This window comes from Cotesia glomerata, linkage group LG10 (assembly GCF_020080835.1).
Source record: "Cotesia glomerata isolate CgM1 linkage group LG10, MPM_Cglom_v2.3, whole genome shotgun sequence".
Classification (NCBI taxonomy): domain Eukaryota; kingdom Metazoa; phylum Arthropoda; class Insecta; order Hymenoptera; family Braconidae; genus Cotesia; species Cotesia glomerata.
This window is the reverse complement of record NC_058167.1, coordinates 1,643,035-1,669,714: the sequence shown is the minus strand read 5'-3', so window position 1 is coordinate 1,669,714 and position 26,680 is coordinate 1,643,035. Positions and strand designations below refer to the sequence as shown.

Sequence of the window (26,680 nt, the reverse complement as noted above, 5' to 3'; positions counted from 1 at the left end):
TAAATAAAGGTAAAATTATGCAGATACATAATATTGTAATTTTGAGCATTTAAGAATTGAATGCATGACGTTGGAAATATTAAATAATAAATTAATTTCAACTTTTTTTATTTTTGGATATAATCTTGAATTCATCTTTGACGCATGATATAATTTTTATTTTTTACCGCATGATATACCTTGTCCGTTTGTAAACTTCAATGACCGTTTTCAACCTCGAATAACTCAAACAGATATTAACTTTCAATAAAAATCGGAATCAATTTCATGATAATTTAAATTTCTTTTCGTTCTTTCGAATACTTATTTACTTACAAATTTCTGCACATTAATGGTTCTAATCTCTAATTACAAATTATTCTCATGTTAATAAGACGATAAGTGGCGTCAACAACTACAAATGAAGTAAGAAAGGACAAGTAACAAATTATATCATGCTAAATTATAAATGATAAAAGAAAACTTCTGACCAAAATTTATCCAAATCGAAGGGGGTCGATTCCAACTATTGGTCGATTTGACATGGAATGACCCATATATTCTTCAAATTCACCACGTCACAACGTATTCGACTCCTAGAATCCAACCTTTAATTTAATTTTTTGTCAACTCATTTTTAATTTTTAATTTTCAATTGTTTTATTTCAAAATCATTGATAATGTAATGATAATACTGAAATCAGCAGTCGCTTAAAAATTTTCGTTTTTTTCATCAATTAAATTAGAACTAAAAAATATTTCCAAAAATTGCACTTATAGTTTTTCAAAAAATCTTCTGCATGTAAAATTTTTCTTTTAATTTCCAAAAAGTGCATTTATCGTTTTTCGAAAAGATCTAATTTTATTTTAATTTTTTAGTTATAATTCTTTCAATGATTAAAATTGTCAGATGTCTGCTAATTTCATTTTCATACATGATGAACTATTTTTTTTTTATAAATAATATATGTATAAAAATTAATAAATGTTATGCTAAATAATAAAATTCTAATATTTCAAGAGGAAAAAAACTTCATGATGGCTTCACCGATTAGAAAAAATTATAAATACTTTTCGTAAGTGGTAATATATGTAATATAGTACTTAAAATAATATAGGGACCCTACAACCCCTCTACTTACTTCACCCGCACACGTGCTAAAAATTAACAATAAGAATAAAATTATTTTTATTTCTTGCTAAATTTAATCCGTTTTGGATTGTTCTAGTAAAATTTTAATGAAATAAAAAATAATTGTATTGGTATTTTTATTTTTTTTTTTATTTTCCTGGTAATTTTAATATATATATATATATATATTGGCAATTAATTTATAAAAAGATAAAGTTGTTATTTGGAAAAAATTTATCAGAACACATACTTTAAAAATGAATTTTATTTTGATGAATAAAATAAGTATATACTCTGGTTGTATTCAAATTAACCGCGCTCTTTCAATAAATACTCAAGTTTCACTGTAGCGCCTCTTATTACCGTGTGCAATGTGAGTGCTGCTTTAAGTTAACTTTAGATGTAGTCCGAATGAGTGAATGGCTGCGTTCAAGTTTACTAAGTTCTTAGCAGATCTGAGCATATCTTGTAGCAACAACTTAAAATAACTATATTATTTTTTTTTTTAATCTATAATAAAACAATGCAAAGTATATTTATTTAAGTGTGTTTAAAATTAATTTTTTTGGTAGATAAAGTCAGCCCTGCTCAGAACTTAGTAAACCTGAACGCAGCCAATGAAACTAACTAAAATATACATACAATACATTATATGCTCATGATATATTATTGTGTCGTTTATGTATATTATAATTACTTTCAGCCAATCACGTTACGAATAGTTACGCAAAATAGTTTGCAACACATATATTTTCATATATTTCATCTTAATTTATTATAGGATTTTATTATAGGATATAAGTATTTTACTAAATTTACGTAAAATAAAGTACATGTCAGTTGCGCGCAACTACCCACGCCTGCACATCCCTGCCCCAAAGCTACTACTTTGATACACCAGACTAGATGAGATATATACTCTGTTATATTTATGCCCCATTTTCTATTTTTATTCCGTCTGTTTATTTTGTTTTGTGCTGGATTCTATGTTTCATAATGAATAATAAATAAATAAATATATTCTTATTATTTTTGCATTTTAGGAACGTATTTAACCTTTTTCACAACTTATCAATTTCTTTGAGTTCAACGGTTATTGAAATAAAACATGTGGAATGAGTTCGTTAGTACAATTTAGTTGTCACATTTCAAATTCCACTGAAGGTTAATAATTCAGTGAATTATCATCAACTTAAATCATTACTAATCAAGTGATATTAAGTAATTATTTAAAAATGGATTTATCAGAAGTTCCGACGTCTATGAAAAGTATTCAGCATTACTTGAACATTGCATCACAGCATGATTCACGAGATCTAGTAATTAGCTACTGGGGTATGTTTTTTATAATTTTTAATGTATCTGATATTGAAAGTCCAATGTTCTACTTTATTTTTATGTTTAAACTTAAAAAAAAAATACTTTTTAAGAAAGTTTTAAATAAAAAAAAAATACTACATGATAAAATTTTTAGAATTGAAAAAAATTTTGTTGAAAATCGAAAAATTAAAAACAAATTTTCAAACGTACTCGATGTTCATGATTTAACCCCTAATTATATTACGTTATAATTATTTTGATTTATACGAATTTATGGATAGATATCAAAAAATTATAGAAAAATATTTAACACTTGAACACTGCTAGTAATAGGAATAATACTTGATCATGTTTCTATATGTTTGACTATTAAGAAATTCTGGTAACAAATAGAAAATAAATTCATATGTTATTCTTCACGTGGGAATCGTGAAATTTTTTTTTGATGACTGTTTTCGTTGCACAGCACATATCCTTTCTAAATTTTAAGATTGTAGAACTTATAATCAAAAAATAGAGCATTTTAAATTATTGGTATGTCTTTTTGACAATCTTTCTTTCTTTAAAAAGTGGCCTCAGTTAATGGTTACGAAGAATACGGAATCCCCATTAAAATTTGAAGTCTTACACAGTTATAGGCAATGAAAGTACGTACATGTATTTTTTGTACTATCATAATTATGTGGAGAAATTGATTATTATGAACTCGAATTTATAAGTTCGTGGCAAAAGTCTAAATATCAAAGGAAACATAACAGGTGAATATCAAAATTTGATTTAACAAAATAGTGATTTAATCACTATCTTGGAGCGTAAAAAAAAATTTACTCAACAATACCAACAGAACGAAAAAAATTAGAAAAAATGTTTTTTTTTTATAATTTCTATGAAATTTTTGGTCTGACCAGTTCGCGCTCTAAAATTTCTTAAAAAGCTCAAAAAACTGCGTTGAATGCCGTAAACGGCGAGAAAATCGGTTGATTCATTCAAAAGTTATTACGGTTTAAAAATTTTTAAAATAGTGTGATATGAAACTTCTATCAGACTTTTGAGCTCGAAGAGCTCAAAAGCATAGAACAGTTATCTCTTTGAGCTCGGAGAGCTCAAAAAAAACCAAAAATAATATTTTTGAGCTTGAAGAGCTCAAAAAAAAAAAATAAGTAAAATTTTGAGCGCTTAGGTATAAAGTTAGCGGAAAGATGCAGGGATGGCCTTTAGGGTCAACGGTTTTCCTAATTTTTTTATCAGTGAAGATAAAATTATTATTGCCAGTATATTGCAAGACTCATGATGCGAAGCATCAGAGAGTGCTTTACGATCGAAAAATTTTTTTCGCTACATTTTGGCAACTATTTTTATTATTCAACTCTTGTTAGTTCACGGAATCAAGATATTTTGCATACTATTTTCAAGATAATTTAATGGAGATTAATTCAATACTTTTCAAAAATTTATTAAGTGCAATAGAAACGGAAAAAAACATCAAAATAGTTTAAAAAGTGTTCCTGTCCGTCATGTATGAAACACTGAAAACACTGTAAGTTGCGAAAAAATCCATTGATTGAGTAAAATTTTTTTTTTTTTTTAAATTCTTTGAAAGAATTGTAGGTCACCGAATGCGAATGGCTAGGTAACTTAGAGTCGTTTATTGAGTACATTTATCCCACTAGAGGCACATGCCTCTATGTACATATTGATAAATGTACATATTGAGTACATTTATCCCACTAGAGGCACATGCGCATTATCATCCTATTTCAGCTATTTGATATTTTTTTTACATTCGCTTTATTTTATTATCATTTCATAATTAAATGAACATTATGAGTCGTGCACTTTTGGATTTTCCAAATTTTTTATATATATGAAATAAATAGATATATTTTATCATTGGATAAAATTTTATCCTGGATTGAAAAACTGGCCCTTAAAGTCTGAGCCCTTAATATTGGAATCTAGAGATTATGATTACAAATCGTCTATTTTTTACTTCAAACAACAAAAGAAAAATCTTCAGATTTTTCGATAAATTGACTTCTGCACAAATTATACGATATTAAACTTTGAAAATTAGTCGTTTGTTCTGAAAAATATTCAATTTTTATGAAAAGTAGAGCAGCTAAGTGATTATATCAATGTGATTTAAACTTAAAAAATTCATACTTTAAGAGCTTCAAGTTTTAAGATTTGAAACTAGATGGACAGTTTCTGCGATGTTTTACGTTCGTGATATGATCTCTTTACAAAACGCCCTTTTTATTTTCATAGCTGATAAAATTTTTCTACTGAAAATTTCAAAACTAAAACTAAAACTTTGAAGTTTTAATATTTTTTTTTAATCTCAAAACGTGCATTCTCAATTAAAAGTTTATTTTTTTTTTTAAGAATGACTAAAAAGTGGAAAAATTTCTGTTATCTTATACTTTTAAAGCTATGCTATTAACAGAATGTGTTTTAAAATATTTACAGCTCGATTTTACGCGGCGCAAACTGCTTTGAGTTTATCCAAAAAAAAATCATCAGAGGAAACAAATTTTTTAATTAAGCTCATGACTTGGTTGGAGAATACGAAAAAACAATTACATGACAATGAATGTATCACTAATGATATAGCAGCACAAGCATATATAGAAAATTATGCTTTGAAGATTTTTCATTATGCCGATCAAAATGATAGGGCTTCAAATTTTTCCAAAAATTTGATTCAGAGTTTCTATACAGCTGGATTTCTTTATGACATATTAACTACTTTTGGAGAATTAAGCGAAGAAGCTAATCAAAATAGAAAGTACGCTAAGTGGAAGGCTGCTTATATTCATAATTGTTTGAAAAATGGACAAACACCAATCCCTGGTCCCATTGATCAAGAAGAATCAAATGATTCTAATAATCATGAATCAGGTAATGAAGTTCATGTTAAGTAAATAAACTTCTATTTTTATAAGTATTTTTACGATAATATTGTTTTTTGTATAATTAATAATTCAGTTAGACATTTTTTTTCTTTTCCCAATTGAATACGTGCAAATTCAGCCTAAATTTAGATCAGATGAATTTACTTTAGAGATTGAAATACACTCTTCACTTTATTAAAAATATAGAAGTTTGAACTTTTTATGATATATTTATTGAGATTATTTCAACAGTAAATTGAAACATTTTCCAATTTAGATCTTCATCACTCTGAGTGTTACACTACGCCAAAAGTACTGATGTCGAAAAAATACGATCTCCATAATTTCGGCTGATTTGTTTATTTTAATCAACAATTTGAACTAAAATCATGAAATTCGAAAATTAATTTTTAAAATTATGTGGATCATTTAATTTTTGATATTTTCAAATTATTCTTGTTTAGGTGATAGATATCCAAAGCTTCACAGATTAAAATGCCATTTAATTTTTTGATTTAAATAAACAAATCAACCAGAATCATGAGAATCATGGAGATCGTTTTTTTCGACACCAGTACCTTTGTCTGAAAATGTTTTTAATTACTGTTGAAATCTCAATAAATGTATAACAAGTTTAAACTGCTAAATTTTTATGGTTCGTCATAAAAATTATTAAAAAATCTAAAATAAACCTGTCTTTTCACGAGGTGATCCTCTTAAAAATTTCGCTTGAGTCATTGCTTACAATTTACAGTCGTTCAATATATACTTATAATAATTTTCAGCGTCAGATGGTGAAACAATGTTAAACAGTAATTCAGAATCGGATTCAAACAATGTAAATGATGAAAAAGAGATTACGGATCCGTGTGATATACTTTCTTCTCATGATTCAGCATTGTCGGATGATACTTCTACAGCTTCAACTAGTACCATAAATTTGCCAGGTAATAATATTTTGTAAAAAAAAAAAAAAAAAAAAAAAAGAATGTTTTATATTTGATTGTGTTTATCGTCAATTGTTGATATTTATTTTATTAATGCAATAAACTTATATTTAGGTGCAAAACAACGAGCTAGTCTGAGTGCTGATCAATTGCTTAAAGCGCAAAAATACATTAAATGGGCTGGAAGCGCAATAAATTATGATGACATACCAACAGCTGTCGAAAATTTACAGAAAGCATTGTGCCTCATAACCACAGGACAAGATAGCTAAAGCATACGAAATATAATGGAAGAAGTTCAGATATTTTTTCAAAAGAATGTAATAAAATTTATAAAATTAATATAAATGTTATATTAAGTTATTTTAAAAAATATAGCAATATAGCATGAGTTATCGTTAAAAAATAGTATAAGGAATACTCTTAATACTCGGCAAAACAATTTTTTTAAACTAATTAATACTCAGCGCTGACAATTTTTTTCTTAACTAAGAAATAGTTGAACATTTGCCTAACCGATTTGCACAATTATATCATGGTATAAAAATTATACCACATTATCTTTGGTATAAAAATCTGTCAAATTACCTAATTTTTTTTATCTTTGTGTATGCTGCACTTTCAAGTTGTTGTAAAATATAAAAAAAAATTTCTAAAATAAAAATCACATACCCTTCGAGTTCATGTGATATTAAATAAAAATGCACATATTATAAATTTTAATAACAATGACAATGTGTTGTATCATAGCATTTATTTTTCATTTATCTGATAGCAATCCTTAAGGGAGTATTCTACTGTAGAATTTTGAAAAAATCGAAAATTTTTTTTTCATATTTTCAAAGTTTAGATATTCAAAAATATGTCATTAAAAGGATTTTTCAAAATTCCTATTATTTCATGAGTTATAGCCGTTTTAGTGACGTGGCATCGGTTCCGGTCCGACCACTGTTGAAATGTTTGGGAGGTCGGAAACCAAGCATAATGCCAAATATATCCGATGTATCGGAGATGGTGACTTAAAAACTTTCAAGGGCATTCTTGATATTAACCCCTACAATGATAACCCGGTAGTAGAAAAAAAGGAGTGTGTTGGGCATGTTAAAAAACGCATGGGTTCACGGTTACGTAAAGCAAAAAAAGATAATAAAGGTATTGGTAGCAAAGGCGCTGGTAAACTCACTGATAAGCTTATCAATGAATTGTCTTTATATTATGGTTTGGCAATTCGTCGAAATCCAGATTCTGTTAAAGACATGAAGAGAGATGTGTGGGCAACCTACTTTCATAAAATTTCAACTAACGAAAATCCTCAGCACATGAATTGTTCATCTAGTTGGTGCAAGTATCAGAAGGCAATAGAAGACGGCACTATTGACGAATTTGACCACAAAAATCCTCCTCTAAATGACAAAGTTTTAGAAGTAATAAAACCAATTTATGAAAGTTTATCCGCTGATTCTTTATTGGAACGATGTTTGGGTTCTGAAACCCAAAATAATAACGAATCTTTGAATTCGTTAATTTGGACTTTTGCTCCGAAGCACATTCACGCTGGACCGAAGACAATTGAAATTGCCACTTTCTTCGCAGTTAGTATTTTTAATGAAGGTTTTATACCTATATTAAAAATCTTAGATGTTATGGGAATCACGATTGGCCCAGAAGCTAATGCTTTTGCAGCGAGAGGGGACGAAGCGCGTATCGAGCGCTCGGAACTCCGGACTTCAGAGGCGTCAAAGGAGGGTAGAACTGCACGTCTTCACAAGAGAACATCGGAGAATGAGCATTTTGAAGTAGAGGAAGGATTCTTATATGGAGCAGGAATCGCCGATTAAAAATATGTAAGTATTCTGTACCATTCTACAAGTAAAATTGTCGAAAACTTGTCTCAAAACTTGGAACGCGTTTTTCTCGGAACTACTTTTTTCGAGCTGGCGGTAAAGATATCTCGAGTTCTAATGAACTGATTTACTTAAAATTTGAAGAGGATGTTCTCTATACGTCGCTTCATCTCGTGAACCCTGCCCAAAACTATAACTTCTCATTTAGTATTTTTAAAAAATTCGGAATTGTTAAAAAAATATGAAAAAAAAAATTTTTTTTCAAACTGCCGCCATTTCAAAAAAAAATTTTTTTTTAACTTATCCAAGGGTTATATAATAGCGGCATCTATAATAATTAAGAATCCGTCTGTTTTTTATGTTTCAGATCACCAGGAGGGTTGGAATAATGCACGCCAGGACACCCTCTTTTTTTTTGACCCCCCACTTTGACTGCTCATAACTTTGTCAATTTTAATTTTTTTTTTTAAATAATTTTTTTATGTAATAATAAAACATCAATAAACAAATGATACAAAAATTGATTGTAAAAATATTTTTTGTTTCCTTCGTACAGCGCTTCTAAAACCGGGCGAAATTCATGCCTCTACAGTAGAATACTCCCTTAATTAAAACCCCCAATAACTAATGACTATTTTGTTTCATATTTTACTTCGCACAAAATTATTTGTTTGCTCCAACTCAGCTTCTTAATTAGGCACCAGCTACAAAACGAAATATCTAAGTGATAATCCTGACAAAACTTTGTAAATATTTTGATCAGTGACAATTTTGCAACTGATTCGACTATTGAAGAAACACAACGAAATTTTTAATTACTTTCGTTACAAGGACAATTGAACGAGATAAATAGAATTTCATTGGAGGCGTTTTATTTTCTTACAATAATATATCAAAAGAAAATTTGGTATACTATTCAGTGAATTACAACAATATTAGCACTAATTAAAAATCGGTGATATAACTCACTGATCTTTAAAAAAAATATATTTTTATTACATGAGTAAAGCACAATCTTTTTGTGAGATATGCCGAATAAAGTTTAATAACTTCAATTAAAGATAAATGAGCACAATCAATGAAAAAATTAAAAAAAAAACTGTACTCTATTACGTGGTTATCACATAAGTTGCAATTTATTTTCGATAAATTTCGCGAGCTTAATATCACGTTGAGATAGACCGCTGACATCGTGAGATGTAAGAGTTATATTTACTTTATTGTAAACATTGAACCATTCGGGATGATGATCCATTTTTTCTGCTTCAAGAGCAATGCTAGTCATGAAACTAAATGCCTGTAACATCAGGAAATGCATTATTTTCACTGTTCAAAGAAAAAGAAAAGTTTAGTAACAGTTTTCAAACCTCATTAAAATTTTTAAAAGAAAATTCCTTGTACATGGCATCTCTTTCAGTTTTAATGGTCCAACCTTTTTGTAAGAATGGCTTCAATACATCATCTCGTTCTGATAATTGAAGTTTTGTCTAAAATATATATAATATAATTTACATATCAAAATAAAATAATTGAATTACATTTGTAAAATAGATAAAACAAATAAACATATGGCAAAATATTATATTTAAAAGATAAATTTCGATTCAACACTAATAGTTACAATTCTACTGTAAAACATCAACAAATATTCAAAGTTATATTAAATGCTATAAAATGATTAAAACATCGGAAAACTCACCATTTCTTTATTTAAATTCTTGAAAGTTGTTAAGTTCCTTCGTCGCAAACAGCTCAGAAACGTATGATTTTTACCACTGGAGTGACAGATTTTATAGAATATAGTTTCCATTCTGGTTGAGTATAAATATGAACGGTATCAGCCTTTTTTTACAAATTTTATTAGAACTGGCTAGCAGAGCTCGGCTTTAATGGAGGTAAATATAAATTATGTACTAACATTGATTTGGAACTGACCTATTGAGACGTGGTACCTTGCGGTAAAAATCAAACTAGTATTAGTTACAGCAGCCGAATTAGTATGTGTGTATACATACATGATATTTTATTTTTTTAAGATTCAAATTCAATTTCACATTTGCAAAGGGCGGAATCCAATTTTATTAATTCATTATTGAATTATTAATTACTTAAAATTGCACAAGAAAAAATTTGAACTTGTTTTTGTGCAAAGAGCTGTTTTGAGAAAGTCAAGATAATAATGTTATTATGTCAAAGTAAATAATGTTATTCGAATTTTTTCAATCATTCTGACACATTTTGTAACTTAAAAAAAAAAACCGATAAATTAATACCTTCCCTCACGGTTTTGGAAATGCCGTAAAGATTCGGTATTTATACGATATAAATGCTGTATTTTTACCGTAATACTTCAGTTATTTTAGCCAGTTTTTTTTTCGAATTATTATGAAAAAATTACGAAATAAATTCAGAATATTTATGGCAACACAATAGAAAAATTACGGTATATTTACAGCATTTAAACCGTAAATATACCGCATATTTACTGTATATCTGCGGCACTATTGCAGCAAAAAACCGGAAAAGAAGATCCCTACTTTCTATTACCGGCAAAATACCAAAAATATGTTGCTTTACTACTATTTTTCAATAGCTTAAAATTTTTTTTCATAATATTATAAATTATCATGAATAATTTTTAAGAGGTTGATAAACTAATTTCTCGATTATTATTATTATTAATAATTTTTTTTAGTCTAGACCGGGATTCGAACCCAGATCATTTAGTTACGCGCCGAAGGCTCTACCAGTTGAGCTATCAGAGACACTATCCATATCTATTTACTCAGTCACCTAATAAGACTCACCGAGTAATAAACACAACCGTCCATCTTACGGTAGAAAGCATTATATCTTTAATTATATCAGTATAAATGCGGTAAAATTACAGTATATCTTTAGTATTTTTACCGTAGAAATACGATTTTATTATTGTAAAATTATAATAATATTATAGTTAATACATAGATTTTTTACGGTAAAAGTTCTAGAGTTTTACAGTAATTTGATAGTATTATTTCTGAACTTTGCAGCAAAAGTACGGTAGAAATGCTGTATAACTATAGTAAAAAAACTGGCCAAAATGACCACAGAAATACCGTATTATTTCAGAATTATAACGGTAAATTTACAGTAAACGCATTAATACCGAAAATTTACGGTATTTCAAAAACCGCGAGGGTTGGAAAAATGAATTAAGATTCACTTAGATTACTCTAGTGGTTTAAATTAATTTTTTTTAGATTTTAATAAAAAATATTTCATTCTAAGTATCATCTTCATTGATTTACGAATTAATATCTTTAAACGCTTTGATTTATGCTGTATTAAATTACTACTCAAAAAATTTTAATAAAATCTTTATCAGATACTTTATTTTTAAATCTGAAGAAAATTATGATCTGTATTGTTTTACAGTATAAGATTTAAAATTTTTCTATTTATACTTTTGACTATAAACTAAGAATTTTTTACCCATCTCCTGTTTGCTTTCTCATTTACCAGAAAACTATATTCTAAATAAAACACTTCATATTTACTCAATCGTAATATTGAATTCTGCAACTACAGCTAAACTGACATTTGGTTATCTTTTTATACTCTTAAAAAAGATTTCCATGGTTTTTTTCCAATTTGTAGTTCTATTTGCTGAGATAAGAATTTAAAAAAATTTTGCTTTTTCTACTAATCATACCTTTGTGAAAATTACAATTTAAAATTTTTTACATACATTTTTCGGTTTTTCATGAATTTCTTAGAAATTTGATGCAAAATATTATTCATAATTCATAACTAAATTGATTGATTTTTTTTTCAACTCAACTTAAAATAGTAGTTCCTAAAACACAAATTCGAAGTTTGGTTTGGCAATAAAAAAAATGCCTTTTTCTAATTTTTAACTCAGTTAATAACATTATATGTAACTAATTTATAAAATAGGGCTGAAAACAAAAATAATATACGAATAATTTTCGTTGGTACTCTTACTTTCAGTTAGAAATCTACCTCGCCTATTTTAGCGTTAACAAAGTATTAACGTTAAACGTTTTAATCAAAATTATGATACTAAATTCTAATTCAATTGTTATAATTTAAAAAGATACACTCACATAGCTAAAAATTGTCAATATCAAGTGAATTGTAAAATTTTGAAGAAACCGGCAGTATTTTGAAAATCACAAAAAAAAAATTAAAAATTTTTTTCGTATATTTTAATTTTTGTGACTAGAGTATCTAAAATGAAAAGAGTAAATTTTATCATTTGCAATTAGTAGATTTCATATCGTATAGTTATAATTAAATTGAATTTACTAACAACACTTAAATTGATTCCGCGTGACATAATCTATTCCTTGGGGTCATCTGAGTGATCCGAATGAAAATGTAGCCAATGTAATAATTGTAAAGGAATTCAAAACGTAACTTGCTTTCTAACAAGTTATATACATTTAATACTTCATATACAACACTTAATAGAAGTCAAATAATAGTAAATTCTATGTAATAAAATACACACATTAAAACATTTAAATACCATATTTGTGAAAAAATTTTAAAAATTTAACTGTAACCAATAAAACATATATTTACACATATACTAGAATTTAATTTGCGCGTGCAAGCGTGCGCCTGAATATGGAGTTTGCATATATTTTCATGTTTATGTGTTTATGATATATTCGACCAATCACATCACGAATAAATTGGTTTCACATAAATTTCATCTCTATTTTAATATGGGACTAGAATTAAAATTTGCGTGCCCAAGCGCGCGCCTCATATTTATGGTCATGATATATTTATGTGTAGTTTATGTATATTATATTCACTTTCAACCAATCAGAATGAGAATAAATATTTTCAACCAATCACATCACGAATAAATTGGTTTCACATACATTTCATCTCAATTTTATTATGGGGCTAGAATTTAATTTGCGCGCGCAAGCGCACGCTTCATATTTGTTATGATATATTTATGTGTGCCACAACTTAGTCCTAACAGAGACTATACAAAACGTAATGTTTTTAGCAAGGTGCAATATCCCAAACGTCTGATGTCGAGATAAGCACATGTAAGAAATGTGACACTTGCCGAAAATTAGTTTTCATAAATGTTACTTAATCCTAAAATATATATGCTAGAAATGTGATGTCTAAAGAACGTTCATGTTAAGAAACGTTATACTTCAAAAATGTGAAGCTTCTAAAAGCGATAGCATCACAAGTGTGACATTTGTAAATCGTTCAAGGTTCTAAACGTGATGTTTCCCTCACGTCATACGTTTAAAAAAATTCAGCCGCGTTACCGACTGCAAAACAAGTCAAATTCAATCGATATTATAGATTTCTTATGATACTATACCTGGAAATTTTCGTCTATAAAATCACACTGTCATATGTACAAACGTCATAAATTTTATTTGACAAAAATTCAAGTCAGAATGATATTGATGAGCAAACTTAAATCCTCTTTGAGTTGTGAGAACAATGACATTAAAGTTAGCAGTCACTTGACAATTAAAAAAGTTTTTTTTAACAAACAAATTTGTTACAAAAAATTATTTAAAAAAATTGCATTTTTAATTTTTTTAAATGTCTAGATGTCAATTTTTTTTTCTAATTTTTTTTGCCATAATTTATTTGTTACAAAAATTTAAAAATTATTAAATGTCGGCTAATTTAATTTTCATGTGAGAACACAATAGTTGAAAGTCACAGGACCATTTGATTGTAGCATAGAGAACACACTTAATCAATTAAAAGTTTCAATAATTTCGAAAAAAATAACCAATGCAACAGCGAATTTAATAAAAAGATAGGAGAATGTAATTTTTATTTAAAGATATATATACATACTTATATAAACTTTTAAGACATATGTATTATTTTCTAAATTAGTTGACGAGCTGAGTCAAAATATATCCAAATTTTTCAAAAGTTTCGTCATGAGGACCAATGCAATAGTTAGATTTTCATACGATTCTCTACTATTCAAACACTACATCAATTTCATGAAAAACTTCCATTGCATAATAGTATTCTGGTGGCTGTAGAATTACGCCTGGAAAAATAAGTTTAACACTTTTAGTTAATGCTATTTCTATTATCAATTTTGTAGTTTTACATGGTGATATTAATGCTATCGAATTTATGTATACACCATCTTTTTATCTTCTTATTTTATTTCACAGAACATAACATTTTTGGTAGCTTTGATTATTCGTTATGGTACAAATCTTTCAAATATTGTCTACAAAATTTAAACAATCTATCTATCAGATCTCGATTAGATCCTTTGAAGAATGGACTACTATATCGCGTTACTAATGCCGGAAGGTCGCATCTCAAAATCTACGCCCTTCTGGCCCTGCAGAACCAAAAGGGCGTATAAAAACATTTTTTTTTACTCCAATTAGCCTAAAAATGTTTATAACATATAGATCTGTAAGGAAAGTGAATAAAAATTGTTTTTTTGTATACGCCCTTTTGGCTTTAAGACAAAAAAATTCTCAGGATCTTTTTACAAATTATATTCGAGATAAGAGTCGAATTTTCCGTCAGTAAGCTGTTCATTCTTCTCGAGATGTTTTCATCGCCGATCTCCATGGCTCCAACGTCGGCAAAACCAGTCCCTGGTATATTCTTTCTTCAGGTGCCTGTTGTAGTTATCATATCTCATCTTCGTCGAGATATTCTTCATCGATTCTCTTCAGTTTTGATCGCGCCAAAACGGCTTACAGTAAATTTATACAAATTTCTAGGTGGCCTGAATGTGGACTCCACAATTTTCCTGTGATTATTTGTACCTGGCGATCTCTTAACCAGCACACTCCTGTAATTTGCCAAATCAGCTTCTAAATATCCTGACGATCCATTTCTTCCAGCGCATGTTTTAGCTCCTTACCCCATTTGGACGAGCTGCCGTGATTTCGAAACAGTAATTACCATCGAAAATGAAATTTTAATATTGAAATTAATATTTAAATTATTTTGTAGTTGACGTAGATCGTGCTGAACTAAGGAATGACGAAAATGCACATCCAGCGGCGGCTGCTGGCGGTTTTATCTATAGTAATATATAAATTTTTTATAAATTGAATTATACATTTTTTTAATGATTTAGAAACTATTCTCAATGATACTTTGTAATTATTTTAGATTCTCAAATTTGCCTGACTTGTTCAGACGAGGAATCACCACCGGACGTCGTCTACAACCCTTGCCGGCACTGTATTTTTTGTCAAGCATGTCAAAGACAGTACGTGCAAAGTCTGCTTGGAGATGGGCAAATTTTAACATGTAGTTACTGCCGACAAGAGGTTGTCTCAGTTGACTTGCTTATTTAAAAATATTAATCCTCATTACTTATTATGTCTTTAATTTAAATTTAATTTTGTTAAAGAAACTAAAATTTTATTACTTATTATGTCTTTAAATTTTTATTTAATATTACTTTCGAACAAATTTAAAATTATAATTATTAATACATTTATAACAATCTATCATACATTTATAATAATCTATCATACATTTATAATAATCTATCATACATTTATAATAATCTATCATACATTTATAATAATGTATAATACATTTATAAATTAATACCTCACTAAAGTTTAAAAAAATAAATAATATCTAAATTTTATTATTAGAATTATAATTATTTTTATTATTATTATTATTTTTGTTGTTGTTGTTGTTGAGAAGTCACAGAATCCGCTTTAATCGCAACGTTAAACACTTCGACCCAATAATAGTTAAGTGGTGGAAAAAAAAATCATCCTAATGCGTTCGACACAAGGGTTTGGTTAAATTATTTTTAAGTTGGAGAAGGAGATAAGAATTCTGATGTCTTCTTGTATCCCAGATCTCAACTACAAAAAATCGGTTACTTAATAAAATATTCTCGAAACCCATCAAAAATAAAAACGACCAGCTGATTCCGTGAGCTTTGAATGACAGTAACTATACTCCAAATTGTCTTCACGGAAATTAGATCCGGGTAAAACTTTTTGTTAGTCCACTACATCGTATGGTGACTGCTGAAGGACTTTTCAAGATGATGAACAATTTGTTTGATGAAGTTATCTATATTGGTAAGTATATCAACAGATATAAAATAAACTTCACAAAATTTAATCTGTTGTCAATAATATAACTAATTTTTTGTTTATTACATATTTATACAGATAAACAAAAGTATCCAATTAACTCAGCTCTTCTTACATGTAGTAGCAAACATTCGTACAGAGAAGCTATTACTGCAGCTTTCATTGAAATAAAAACGGTGAAATTTTCAAATGTCGTCCAACTTGACCTGTATCTTGAAGATTCTGCTTACTCTGTCGACTACGTGCAACAAGGACCTTATTTCTGTTGCGAATAGATAAAATCAATATTGAAGTAATTGAAAATGATATTCATTTATATATTTACTTGAAATAAATTTCGATGAGTAATTCATTTGGTTACAGATTTGATTTAGATACTTCTGTCGTAACTGCTGGCTCTGGCAACACTCGATGAATCAATGAGTTTGCACAAATCTTTGACATGCATCTCAGAGACCATTCAAGTTGTTGGACTAACTCCTGGCTTAGGAATTCTCTCAGCGTCTCGTACATCTAGTTCCATTATTTAAATTTTTCGTAGCGAAAAAAAATTGCCTTTGCCGCTACATTCATGTTTATTGATACCAAATCATTTATAAAATTTTAATAATAATATTATTATTATTATTATTATTATAATTATTATTATTATTATTATTATTATTATTATTATTATTATTATTATTATTAATTTATTACATTAATTAAATACTTTTTTTCAATCCAAAATAATTACCTTAGTAATTAAACCTGCGAGTGGATTTCAATCGTGATAATGTCTAACTAGTTTTACGTTTAACAGCCGAGACCAGTGATTGCAGTTTCAATCGGCTTAGCGAAACGAATGGAAATTTTGAAAAAACGTTTTTAGAGATAATAGATAATTTAATAAACTATTTCACCACAAAGCATTTTTTTCAAAAATTTCATTCGTTTCGTGAAACCAATCGAAACTGCAATTGCTCTGCTGTTGGAAGTGCGACAGAGATAGTTCCGTTGAGCTCCGTGAGAGCAAAGTGAGAAAAAGATGGTCTCGCCTGTTAATTTCTTAGGTATAACATGATTGAGCCAAATATCGAGTTACAATAGTGTAAAAGAGTTAGCGGCTGTTAGATTAAAATGATAAGACTAATTATAAAATTATGCATCGAGAGAAAAAGAGCTCGATTCAATGCGACTTGGCTCAGTTTCTTTACATGTTAGATTTTTATTAACAAAACAATATTGTCTGTAAAAATGTTAATTATTATTTAATATTTAATTTTCGAATTACGTTATTATTATTATTAATTTTTATTTATCAAGTTATTGTTACTAGTATTATTATTATTGATAAAATTTCTAATAATATATATTAGACGATGTGACTTTGGTCAGATTGGTCAGATTGAAATTCATATAGGTTTTTTCATTATCTGAAGAAATCTACTGCATCAACGGAACTCCTACAGTCGATATGGCCGATTGACCTTTTAAACGTATGACGTTAGGGAAACATCACGTTTAGAACCTTGAACGATTTACAAATGGCACACTTGTGATGCTATCGCTTTTAGAAGCTTTACATTTTTGAAGTATAACGTTTCTTAACATGAACGTTCTTTAGACATCGCATTTCTAGCATATACATTTTAGGATTAAGTAACGTTTATGAAAACTAATTTTCGGCAAGTGTCACATTTCTTACATGTGCTTATCTCGATATCATACGTTTGGGATATTGCACCTTGCTAAAAACATTACGTTTTGTATAGTCTCTGTTAGGACTAAGTTGTTGCACCCATTTATGTGTCGTTTATGTATATTATATTCACTTTCAACCAATCAGAATGAGAGTATTTATTTTCGACCAATCACAACACGAATAAATTGGTTTCACATATATTTCATCTCAATTTTATTATGGGATAGGATTAGGATTTTTATATTAGGATATTAGGATTATCCACTTTTATAATTTAGATGAAAAATATGAAAATATATCATGTAAGCAAACTATTTGTAACGTGATTGGTCAAATATATCATAATCATGAAAATATAGATAATATCATACTAACATTCACACGCGCGCTTGCGCGCGCAACGTATACTAGTATGTATTATAATGCATTAATATTCGTATTTTGCAAATTAGATTAAACTTATTACTATTTCTGTCAATCTATAATTGAGTTTTCTCCTAAAACTATGAAATAGTTTGATTGTTAATATAAAAGATAAATATCATTTAATATTATTATTATTATTCTATGAAATCTTATTCTTTTGATATTAATTTATAATTATTTATAAGTTCAATCCAAGATATAGATTCTTAATTAAATTTTAATAAATTTAATTGCAGTATTATATTAAAGCAAGATTTAAAAAAATATGTTATTTAACAATTTTAATTTTAGTTACATATTGGTGACGTTATTATTTAGTCGTTGAAACAAGGGATTAAGGAATTTTTGTCACACCTGTCTTTTATGACTTTTCCTCAGAACCTCAAGTACCTGAGGTTTCTCGGAACACAACTACAATGTCCCTTTGTACTCGATAATAAATTATATTTATTTGAAACGAAATATACTCTATAGAATAAATATTCTCCAACATAAAACTTAAATTTTCTAATTTGGACAGTTTTCACTATTTAAATTATAAATTAATAAAATATTTAAAATAATCTAAATTACATTTAAATTGACGCTTCGCTGGCAGGTAGTGTCACCTGCTGGATGCATCTATAGGCATTATAATAGTAAAATCTCTCTCAAATTCGGGAGTTTTTTTTATTTTGATTTTTTCAGTGGCTTATAAAAAAAAAATCACACAACGGCCGAGACTTCATGAGAGTTTTACCATGACATGGTTCTTTTGGAAATTGATTTTACCCTTTGAAAAGCCATAACACACTAACTTACTCATAAAAAACCATTCAATAATTCCTTCGAATTATTATTCAAATTCACGTGGCTTAACCTAACATCAACTTGTTACTTGTTCGCAAGATTAAAAGTACAAAATATACCGTCAGCAATTTTACTTATTTTCGATGACTGTTGGTCAACCTATGTAGGAATACAAATTTGATATTGGAGCTTTGTAAGTTTGTTCAATCTCTAATTATGAACCTATTTTGGTACCTATGCTCTTTTTTATTTTTTTTTTACATTTCAATAATATTGGGAAAGAGGGGTGTTTTTAAAATTCATCAAGAATTTACCAGCACAGTAGCTAAGTAGCTATTGGGCTGTGGATATAAAAACTTTTGCAAATCGCTTGTGTAAGTTCATCATTTTAATAATTTAGTGCATATAATTAGCGTAAATATAATAATATCTATCTTATGAGGTTTCTTCAGAGATAAGTACTGTTCAAACGTTGATATAGAGGCCTGCATCTACCGTGGTATCTATTGACTTATGAGTTGTTGTGTCAACAATTGTTATTGTTAGTCGTATGAGAACACATGAACGCACAGACAAATGAATTCGAAAATTCAAATGCCACTACTTCATTAATTTTATGCTTACATATATTTTCGAGATATCGTCCTATTTTAGATTTAATAAAGATAGTTATTAAAACTATATATAATTTAAAAAATTTTTAATAATTATGACGGTAATCCAAAATTTATTTTTAATCTGTGCTGACTATGCATACCATGATCTTAAAAAAAAAAAAAAAATCTGGAAATCAGTTGACCGCGTAGGCTAACCCTAGAACTTCCCGCTAAACTTGAATTTTAAGCGCCTTAAAATGTTTTTTGGTTGATATTTGAGCTTTTCAAGCTCAAAGCACCGTTTTTCACATTTTGAGCTCTTCGAGCTTAAAATGTACTTATACACAGCTGTAACTTTTGAATGCGTCATTCGATTTTCATTTTTAAAATAGCATTCGACGAAGTTTTTTAAGCACAAAAAATGTATACGTGATTTTATTATGATTTTTTCGAACGCTTTAAAATTATTTTTAAAAAACAAAAATTCAAATTTTTTTTTTGGTTTTCTTTTTTAAATTTCTTCGAAACGGCTCGATGAATTAATTCTCAAATCTAATCAGATCTAAGTTTTGATAAACACTTTCGAATGACGTGTTGTAAAATTCAATCGGTTGATTCATTTTTGAGAAACTGTACGACAAAAATTTATTTACACACAAACACACACACACACATGCGCGCGGCCGGGCATCTCGGCGGGAATAGTCAGAATGGCTTCCTGGGACTTCAAAACGTGGAGATCCGATGAAAACTCGACTTTCGAAAATCGGACCGAAGTCAATAACTTCCCTTTATTTTCAATTTTCTTTCATATGTTATACTAATATTAATAGTAAAACATTCAATTGTAAACACAATTTTTTATTGGAAATTATTGAAATTAAAATTATTATAGCACACAAACATAATTTGAAAGTAAGTAATTTTATTTAACTTGAAAAGAATAAGGACTTAATAGTAATGACATTACATGACCGTTTTAAAAAAATCGATGAGTATTGTGCTAATCAGGTAATCTGAAATTTAAATCAATAATATGACATAAATTTTGAAAATGCAGACATTATCTGCCTTCAAAAGATGAAAAAACGAAAAAATAGTTGACCCTGCTGGTTACCACTAGAACAACTTAAAAATCTAAAAAATCTATTTATCATTTTGTTTATAAGCTCAAGAGTGAAAATAAAGATTTTAATACATTTTGTGATCTCATAATCTGTTGAAATCTTGCAATCATATAAAAAACACCTGAGACAAAATCTTTCACCACATCTAAGTAGATAACCATACATTAAAATGTTTTTGATCTTATATCTTCATCTCTATCTATGTACATCTGAAAATGGTCAGTTTAAAAGACAGATTGCGAAGCGGTTGTGATTGTGCATTACTCTCGACACGTCAAGATCAAGGAATTGTTTTTTTTAATGTACCCTGATAAAAAAAAGTATTGAAACAAAGAAAAAAGTATTGAAAAGTATTGGTTTTCTAGTCAATCCAATACTTTTCAATACTTTTTTCTTTGTCTCAATACTTTTTTTTATTCAGGGTAATGTTGGATTTATTTTATATGTTAACCCTTCAGGACATGGGTGTTTTTTAGTGTCTCACTTGCACTGCAGCGACATCCATTATGTTAAATGTTGTTGCGTGAGAAAAAATCTCATAACCCATGTCCTGAAGGGTTAATGTATTAGTTCCTGAACTAATCTAAGACTCATACATATGCTTCACAGGTAAATTTTCATTATGTCCTTAAGAACAGTAAGAAAATTAAGTAACTTATTTAAAGAAGCTATTCCTCGAGTATGCATCATTGGTTCTGGTCCAGCTGGCTTTTATGCTTGTCAACAATTACTCAAGGTATTCAGCAAGCTTATTTACTAAAATATTTAGGTCAATTTGTGTAGTGATTCTGTTTGAATGACTAATTATTAATTTTAAGTATTTATTGACGGAAAAAAAGTATTTGTGTGAATTAAAAATAACTAATAATTGAAAAAAATAAAAAAAAAATGTTAATAGAAGAGCCCCAAGACCGGACCGAATTTGACAAAAAAAAATTGTTAAAAAGACGGTAGATTGTAGTGAAAAACTCTTAAGTATTGATCTTTTGAAGATAATACTTTTTGATAAGCCGCCGAGTTAATTGCTTTTGATATATAAACAATTTTTTAATAATTTATGTGTAAGTGTGATTTTTTTAGTTGATTTAAGGGTGTAGTCTAGTTCGAAGGCTAAAAACATAGGCTGTTTTTGGAAATTTCTCGTGAGCTTGTTACAAAAGATGTGTTTATAAAAGTTGTTAGAGATGATGAATGAAGTCTTAAATTACAAAAATTACAATTTTTTTCAGTTTCTTTACAAAAAAAAAAATCGTACTCCAAACGGAACGCCATAATTTGGAGGAATGTCGGCTCCTACACGATGTACCGACAACGGCTTACGTGAATCAAAAAAATCGAAGTGTTTTAGATTTGGTATGACAATGGCTACAAAATAGACTATTGATATTAATTTTGAACAGTTGTTGTTAAATTCATGTAACAAAAACTAAAAACATTAAAAAAAAATTTTTTTTTTCGTTGATATTTGTAAGAAAAAAATAGTAAAAATCAATATTTTAACATGATGGTATTCTATTTTGTGATTATATATATATATATATATGTAGAATATGTGGTTAAGGTTTTAGAAATTCAACCCACGGGTTCCGGAGAAATCGTGTTAGCTATTCATGAAAACGTAGTTTTGAGAAAAACGCGTATTAAGTTTCTTTAAATAAAAAATCTTACGAAAATTCTATTTGCGGTCCTTTGCTCGAAACAGGGAAGACATCCCCGGGAATTCTTAGACACATATACATTCGAAAAATATAAACAAAGAAATCGAATTTTCGAAAGTGACCAATTAGATAACACCCTTAAACAAATAAGATTTAGCCTTTAAATAACACTTAGCCTTTTTTTTTTGTTTTCTTGGAAAGCATTTGATATAAAGATCTGAAGCTTCCAGAATATATTACAAAAATATAAAATAGCCTTACATGAACAAAACTGCTTTCGGTGGATTATTGAATTGTTCGATCTATCATAATTTTATTATAAAAATTGAACAAACCTAAAAATGACTATAGCAATACGTAACATCAAAACTGCAATCAAAATCACGTTTTATTAGTTTTCTGTACTTTATCAATTAATTTTATTTTTAATTTATGTTTTTGATGCAATATTTGACGTGAAAAGAAAAATAATAACGAATTTTTCAAAATAAGTTAAGTATCCTTCAATAATTCGCTTAGAGCAGTTTAAGTATCCTGATTTTTGCATCATTCATTTAAATTATTTTAGTTATCTGAAAATATACATATTGATATATTGGAACGCTTACCAGTGCCGTATGGTCTAGTTCGTTTTGGTGTTGCCCCTGATCATCCTGAAGTAAAAAATGTCATCAATACTTTTGAGAAAATTGCAAAAAATTCTCGAGTTAGGTTTATGGGAAACATTAATGTAGGTCAAGATATATCAGTGGAAGAATTGAAAGACAATTATCATGCTGTTTTGTTGGTAATTATCAACGCAAATAGAAATAATTATTTTGTTAATGTTGAAATTGAAAACATATCATTTACAGGCATATGGCTCCGATCAAGATAAATTACTTGGGATCGTTGGTGAACAATTAGGTAATGTTATTTCTGCACGAAAGTTTGTAGGATGGTATAACGGAGTACCATCCGACAAAGACCTGAAAATCAATTTGAACGTGGAAGAAGCTGTGATATTTGGGCAAGGAAATGTCGCATTAGACATCGCTCGAATTTTATTAACTCCTATTGATGATTTAAAAGTAAATAGTATTTTTAAAGCTTGTTTATTAAAAATGATCTTTAGATAATTGAAAATAGATTGATCTACCTCTAGTTTTCAAGATATAAAAATCGGCTAAATGTTTGGAAGTAGGGTCCACTTCATTTTTAACAATAAAATATCGATAGAGATTCTAATTATTAAATTAGTCAAAAATGAATTTTGTAATTAGTCTTAAAGCTTTTAATGTTAGAAAAAATTTTATGTCGACCGAAAATAATTATTAAAATGTTTCCATATAAGATTATTGATTTTTAGTTAGTTTTTTTTTTGTATTCTATGCATAAAAACAAAGATTTGAAAATAAATTTTTTTAAATGTTAATTATTTTATTCATAAATTTTTCAAGTTTATTTGAATCTAAAAATTGACATTTAAAATTTTCTTTATTATTCTTTTTTTGATGAACTTTGAAAAAAACATATGACTGCTAAAAAAATGTTGAATATCATTCTTATGAGTTAAAATATTATGGACTCTACTTCCAAATAATTACAAAAAATAGTTCTTGACTGAAAGTCAAAATAAAAATAAAAAAAAAAAATTAAGAACATATACGTGGTTCGTTCCACACGGAATCACAGTTTTGAAAGTTATATTATTCTATTAAATTCATGTTAAATATTGTATGTTTTAAACGACACATAGTCGTGAATTTGGTAAGGTAAAAGCCCCAATAGATGATCATATACTGGTACATGATCATCTATTGGGGCTTTTACCTTATATAATGATCCATTTACTTGGAAAAAAAAGATTGACATTTTTAGTAGGTGCATAAATTTTTTAGATTTTATCAGACCTTATGAATATATCTTTCATTTTAAAATGTGGTTAAAGTACATAGTTTATATCAATAACGACGGTTTTATAACGAAGAGGGAAGCAGATTTAAGGTAAAAGACCCCATTAGTGGAACTTTTTCTTTCAATGAAAAAATGTTCTACTTGAAATAAAAATTAAAAATTTTTTTGATCTAAAGGTCTTAAAGATTAGAAATAATATAAAAAATCAAAATCAAAGAAAGTGTCAGTAGTGGGGTCCCCGCCACTAATGGGGGGTCTTTTACCCTATCTACTTTCAAATAAATTTAATACTTCAGATATTAAAATATGATATTAATTAATTATATCTTTCAGAAAACAGATATAACATCGTATGCATTAGAAGAATTATCCCAAAGTAAAGTTAAAAAAATATGGTTAGTTGGTCGAAGAGGACCCTTGCAAGCTGCTTTTACTATTGCTGAGTTACGTGAAATTTTAAAATTGCAGAATTGTAAAACTATATGGCGATCAACTGATTTTGAAAAAGTTAAAGAATATCTTCCTCAATTGTCACGTCCAAAAAAACGATTGATGGAGCTTATGCTTAATAATTTATCTCCAACTTTTGATGATAATAATAAAATCAATAATAAAAAACTATTTGCACCAATTTTTTACAGGGGCCCAAAACAAATAATTGGAAGAGACTCTGTTGAAAAAGTTGTACTTAGTATAAACGATGTTGTTGGTCTTGATTTTCTTACTGCAGATGCAATACCCACATGCGACGAAGAAGAAATATCATGTGGTTTAGTTTTTAGAAGTATCGGATCTAAATCGGTACAGATTGATGAGAGTATACCTTTTGATCCATGCAGGGGTCTTGTGATTAATTCTCATGGTAAAGTTCAAAATAACCTTTATGCGGCCGGATGGGCTGCTACAGGACCAATAGGAGTTATTCTCTCAACCATGACGAATGCATTCCAAACTGGAAATTTGATAAAACAAGAGCTCAATGTAAGTGATCATAAAGCTGGTACGAAAGGACTGATTAAGATCTTAGAAAAAAAAAATATACCTATTGTTACGTTTGAAAATTGGGAAAAAATTGACAAAGCTGAACGTGATCGCGGAAAATTATTAGGAAAACCTCGAGAAAAAATCGTTGATGTTGCCGAAATGTTAAAAGTTGCATTTAGCTAAACTAAGTTTAAAAAAATTTTACAATAAAAAAAATTCTCAAAAATATTTGAAGTCGTATATAGTTTTGTTTATTTTTACATCCATCAACTCCATGAAAGAAAAATATCTCGGGATGACATAAATTATAACGTCGGTAGGTTCATTGTTTCCGGTGTATTAATAATCAGTCGTCGACATATTTTCAATATATTGAGAAACTAATGTGTCGGAAAATAAAGGTTTTATAAGTTGCCATCGTTTACAATAGTTTTTCCGTCTTCTGGAGACTTACGCACTGACTGTCACGTTGACTTAGTAAAAAATACAATATATCTACGGACTTGTAATCTCGAATAATTTAGAATGAATATTTTTATCCCGTAGAATCAGAACAAGTAGTTTTTAATTTTGATAAATAATCAATTATTCAATTGTTTTTTGCTTTGCTATTGGTATCACTCATCGGTAACAATATAATAGTAATAATTAAATGATTTCGTTTACTTTAAGTGTATTAATGAATTATGAGAATGATTTATCAACGAATTTAGTCGTGGGTAATTATCAATTGTATATTGATATACTTCTAAGAAATTGTATTGTGATCTTGCGCCCGTTATATTTTATCTTTATTTTTAATAATGATTCTTTTCCAAACTATTGTAGCTACTAAATTTATAATAAACTGACTGATTGAGAGAACAGAAGTAATTGTTTAAATGTCGATTATTATGATTACTTTTATTTCATTCAAATAATTAATATTTAAATAATTATCACATGTTCTTATGATACTTTCATGATAGATTAAAACAGTAAGAAATGTTTGAAATAATAATAAATATTAGAAAATAACCGAGCAGGTAAGACTATAGCGATTCATACCCCAGCGATAAAGTAACCCAGAAAATAAAAATTTCTAACTAAAACTAAATCAATAATAATTTTCAATAATTTACTAAAACTGATTTTCTTCTTATCTAATTTATTTATTTACGTTAGTAGACTTCTTTCATAATTTTCAAAAAATATTTTCTATTTAACAGAATTTAACTATTTAAATATTTCTATTTAATAGAACTAGACACATCATGTGCGCTTCGCGCGCCTTCATTCTATCAAAAA

General features: G+C 28.2%; 4 protein-coding genes and 1 long non-coding RNA gene across 13 annotated transcripts; 4 read left to right on the top strand and 1 right to left on the bottom strand.

Annotated features, from left to right (window-relative positions):
• Nucleotides 1-1,852: 1,852 nt before the first annotated feature.
• On the top strand, nt 1,853-6,614 carry LOC123273058 (vacuolar protein sorting-associated protein VTA1 homolog). The gene is made up of 4 exons (XM_044740243.1): nt 1,853-2,446; nt 4,901-5,332; nt 6,111-6,272; nt 6,387-6,614. The coding sequence occupies exons 1-4, from the start codon at nt 2,347-2,349 to the stop codon at nt 6,542-6,544; spliced, it is 852 nt and encodes a 283-aa protein (XP_044596178.1). The 5' UTR covers nt 1,853-2,346; the 3' UTR covers nt 6,545-6,614.
• A 90-nt stretch (nt 6,615-6,704) lies between these two features.
• Nucleotides 6,705-8,630, top strand: LOC123273057. The gene is made up of 2 exons (XM_044740241.1): nt 6,705-8,116; nt 8,484-8,630. Exon 1 carries the CDS (start codon nt 7,229-7,231, stop codon nt 8,108-8,110), a length of 882 nt encoding a protein of 293 aa, XP_044596176.1. The 5' UTR covers nt 6,705-7,228; the 3' UTR covers nt 8,111-8,116; nt 8,484-8,630.
• A 341-nt stretch (nt 8,631-8,971) lies between these two features.
• Nucleotides 8,972-10,059, bottom strand: LOC123273068 (probable pterin-4-alpha-carbinolamine dehydratase). Its single transcript, XM_044740258.1, has 3 exons — nt 9,816-10,059; nt 9,484-9,603; nt 8,972-9,413 (listed from the first exon to the last, which is right to left on the bottom strand). The coding sequence occupies exons 1-3, from the start codon at nt 9,924-9,926 to the stop codon at nt 9,237-9,239; spliced, it is 408 nt and encodes a 135-aa protein (XP_044596193.1). The 5' UTR covers nt 9,927-10,059; the 3' UTR covers nt 8,972-9,236.
• Nucleotides 10,060-14,615: 4,556 nt separating this feature from the next.
• LOC123273071 lies at nt 14,616-15,532 on the top strand. Its single transcript, XR_006511237.1, has 3 exons — nt 14,616-14,858; nt 15,116-15,190; nt 15,278-15,532. It is a non-coding gene; the product is annotated as an uncharacterized LOC123273071 (long non-coding RNA).
• A 3,486-nt stretch (nt 15,533-19,018) lies between these two features.
• LOC123273051 (NADPH:adrenodoxin oxidoreductase, mitochondrial) lies at nt 19,019-25,621 on the top strand. Of its 9 annotated transcripts, XM_044740220.1 has the most exons (6): nt 19,020-19,325; nt 20,898-21,157; nt 21,465-21,591; nt 23,082-23,300; nt 23,368-23,583; nt 24,743-25,621. In XM_044740220.1, the coding sequence occupies exons 3-6, from the start codon at nt 21,478-21,480 to the stop codon at nt 25,574-25,576; spliced, it is 1,383 nt and encodes a 460-aa protein (XP_044596155.1). In that variant the 5' UTR covers nt 19,020-19,325; nt 20,898-21,157; nt 21,465-21,477; the 3' UTR covers nt 25,577-25,621. The 9 variants fall into 9 exon arrangements, with proteins under 9 accessions (XP_044596156.1, XP_044596157.1, XP_044596155.1 ...); XM_044740221.1 differs by lacking the exon at nt 20,898-21,157 and having other exon boundaries at nt 19,019-19,325; nt 23,125-23,300; XM_044740222.1 differs by lacking the exon at nt 20,898-21,157 and having other exon boundaries at nt 19,019-19,506; nt 23,125-23,300.
• The last annotated feature ends 1,059 nt before the right edge of the window (nt 25,622-26,680 follow it).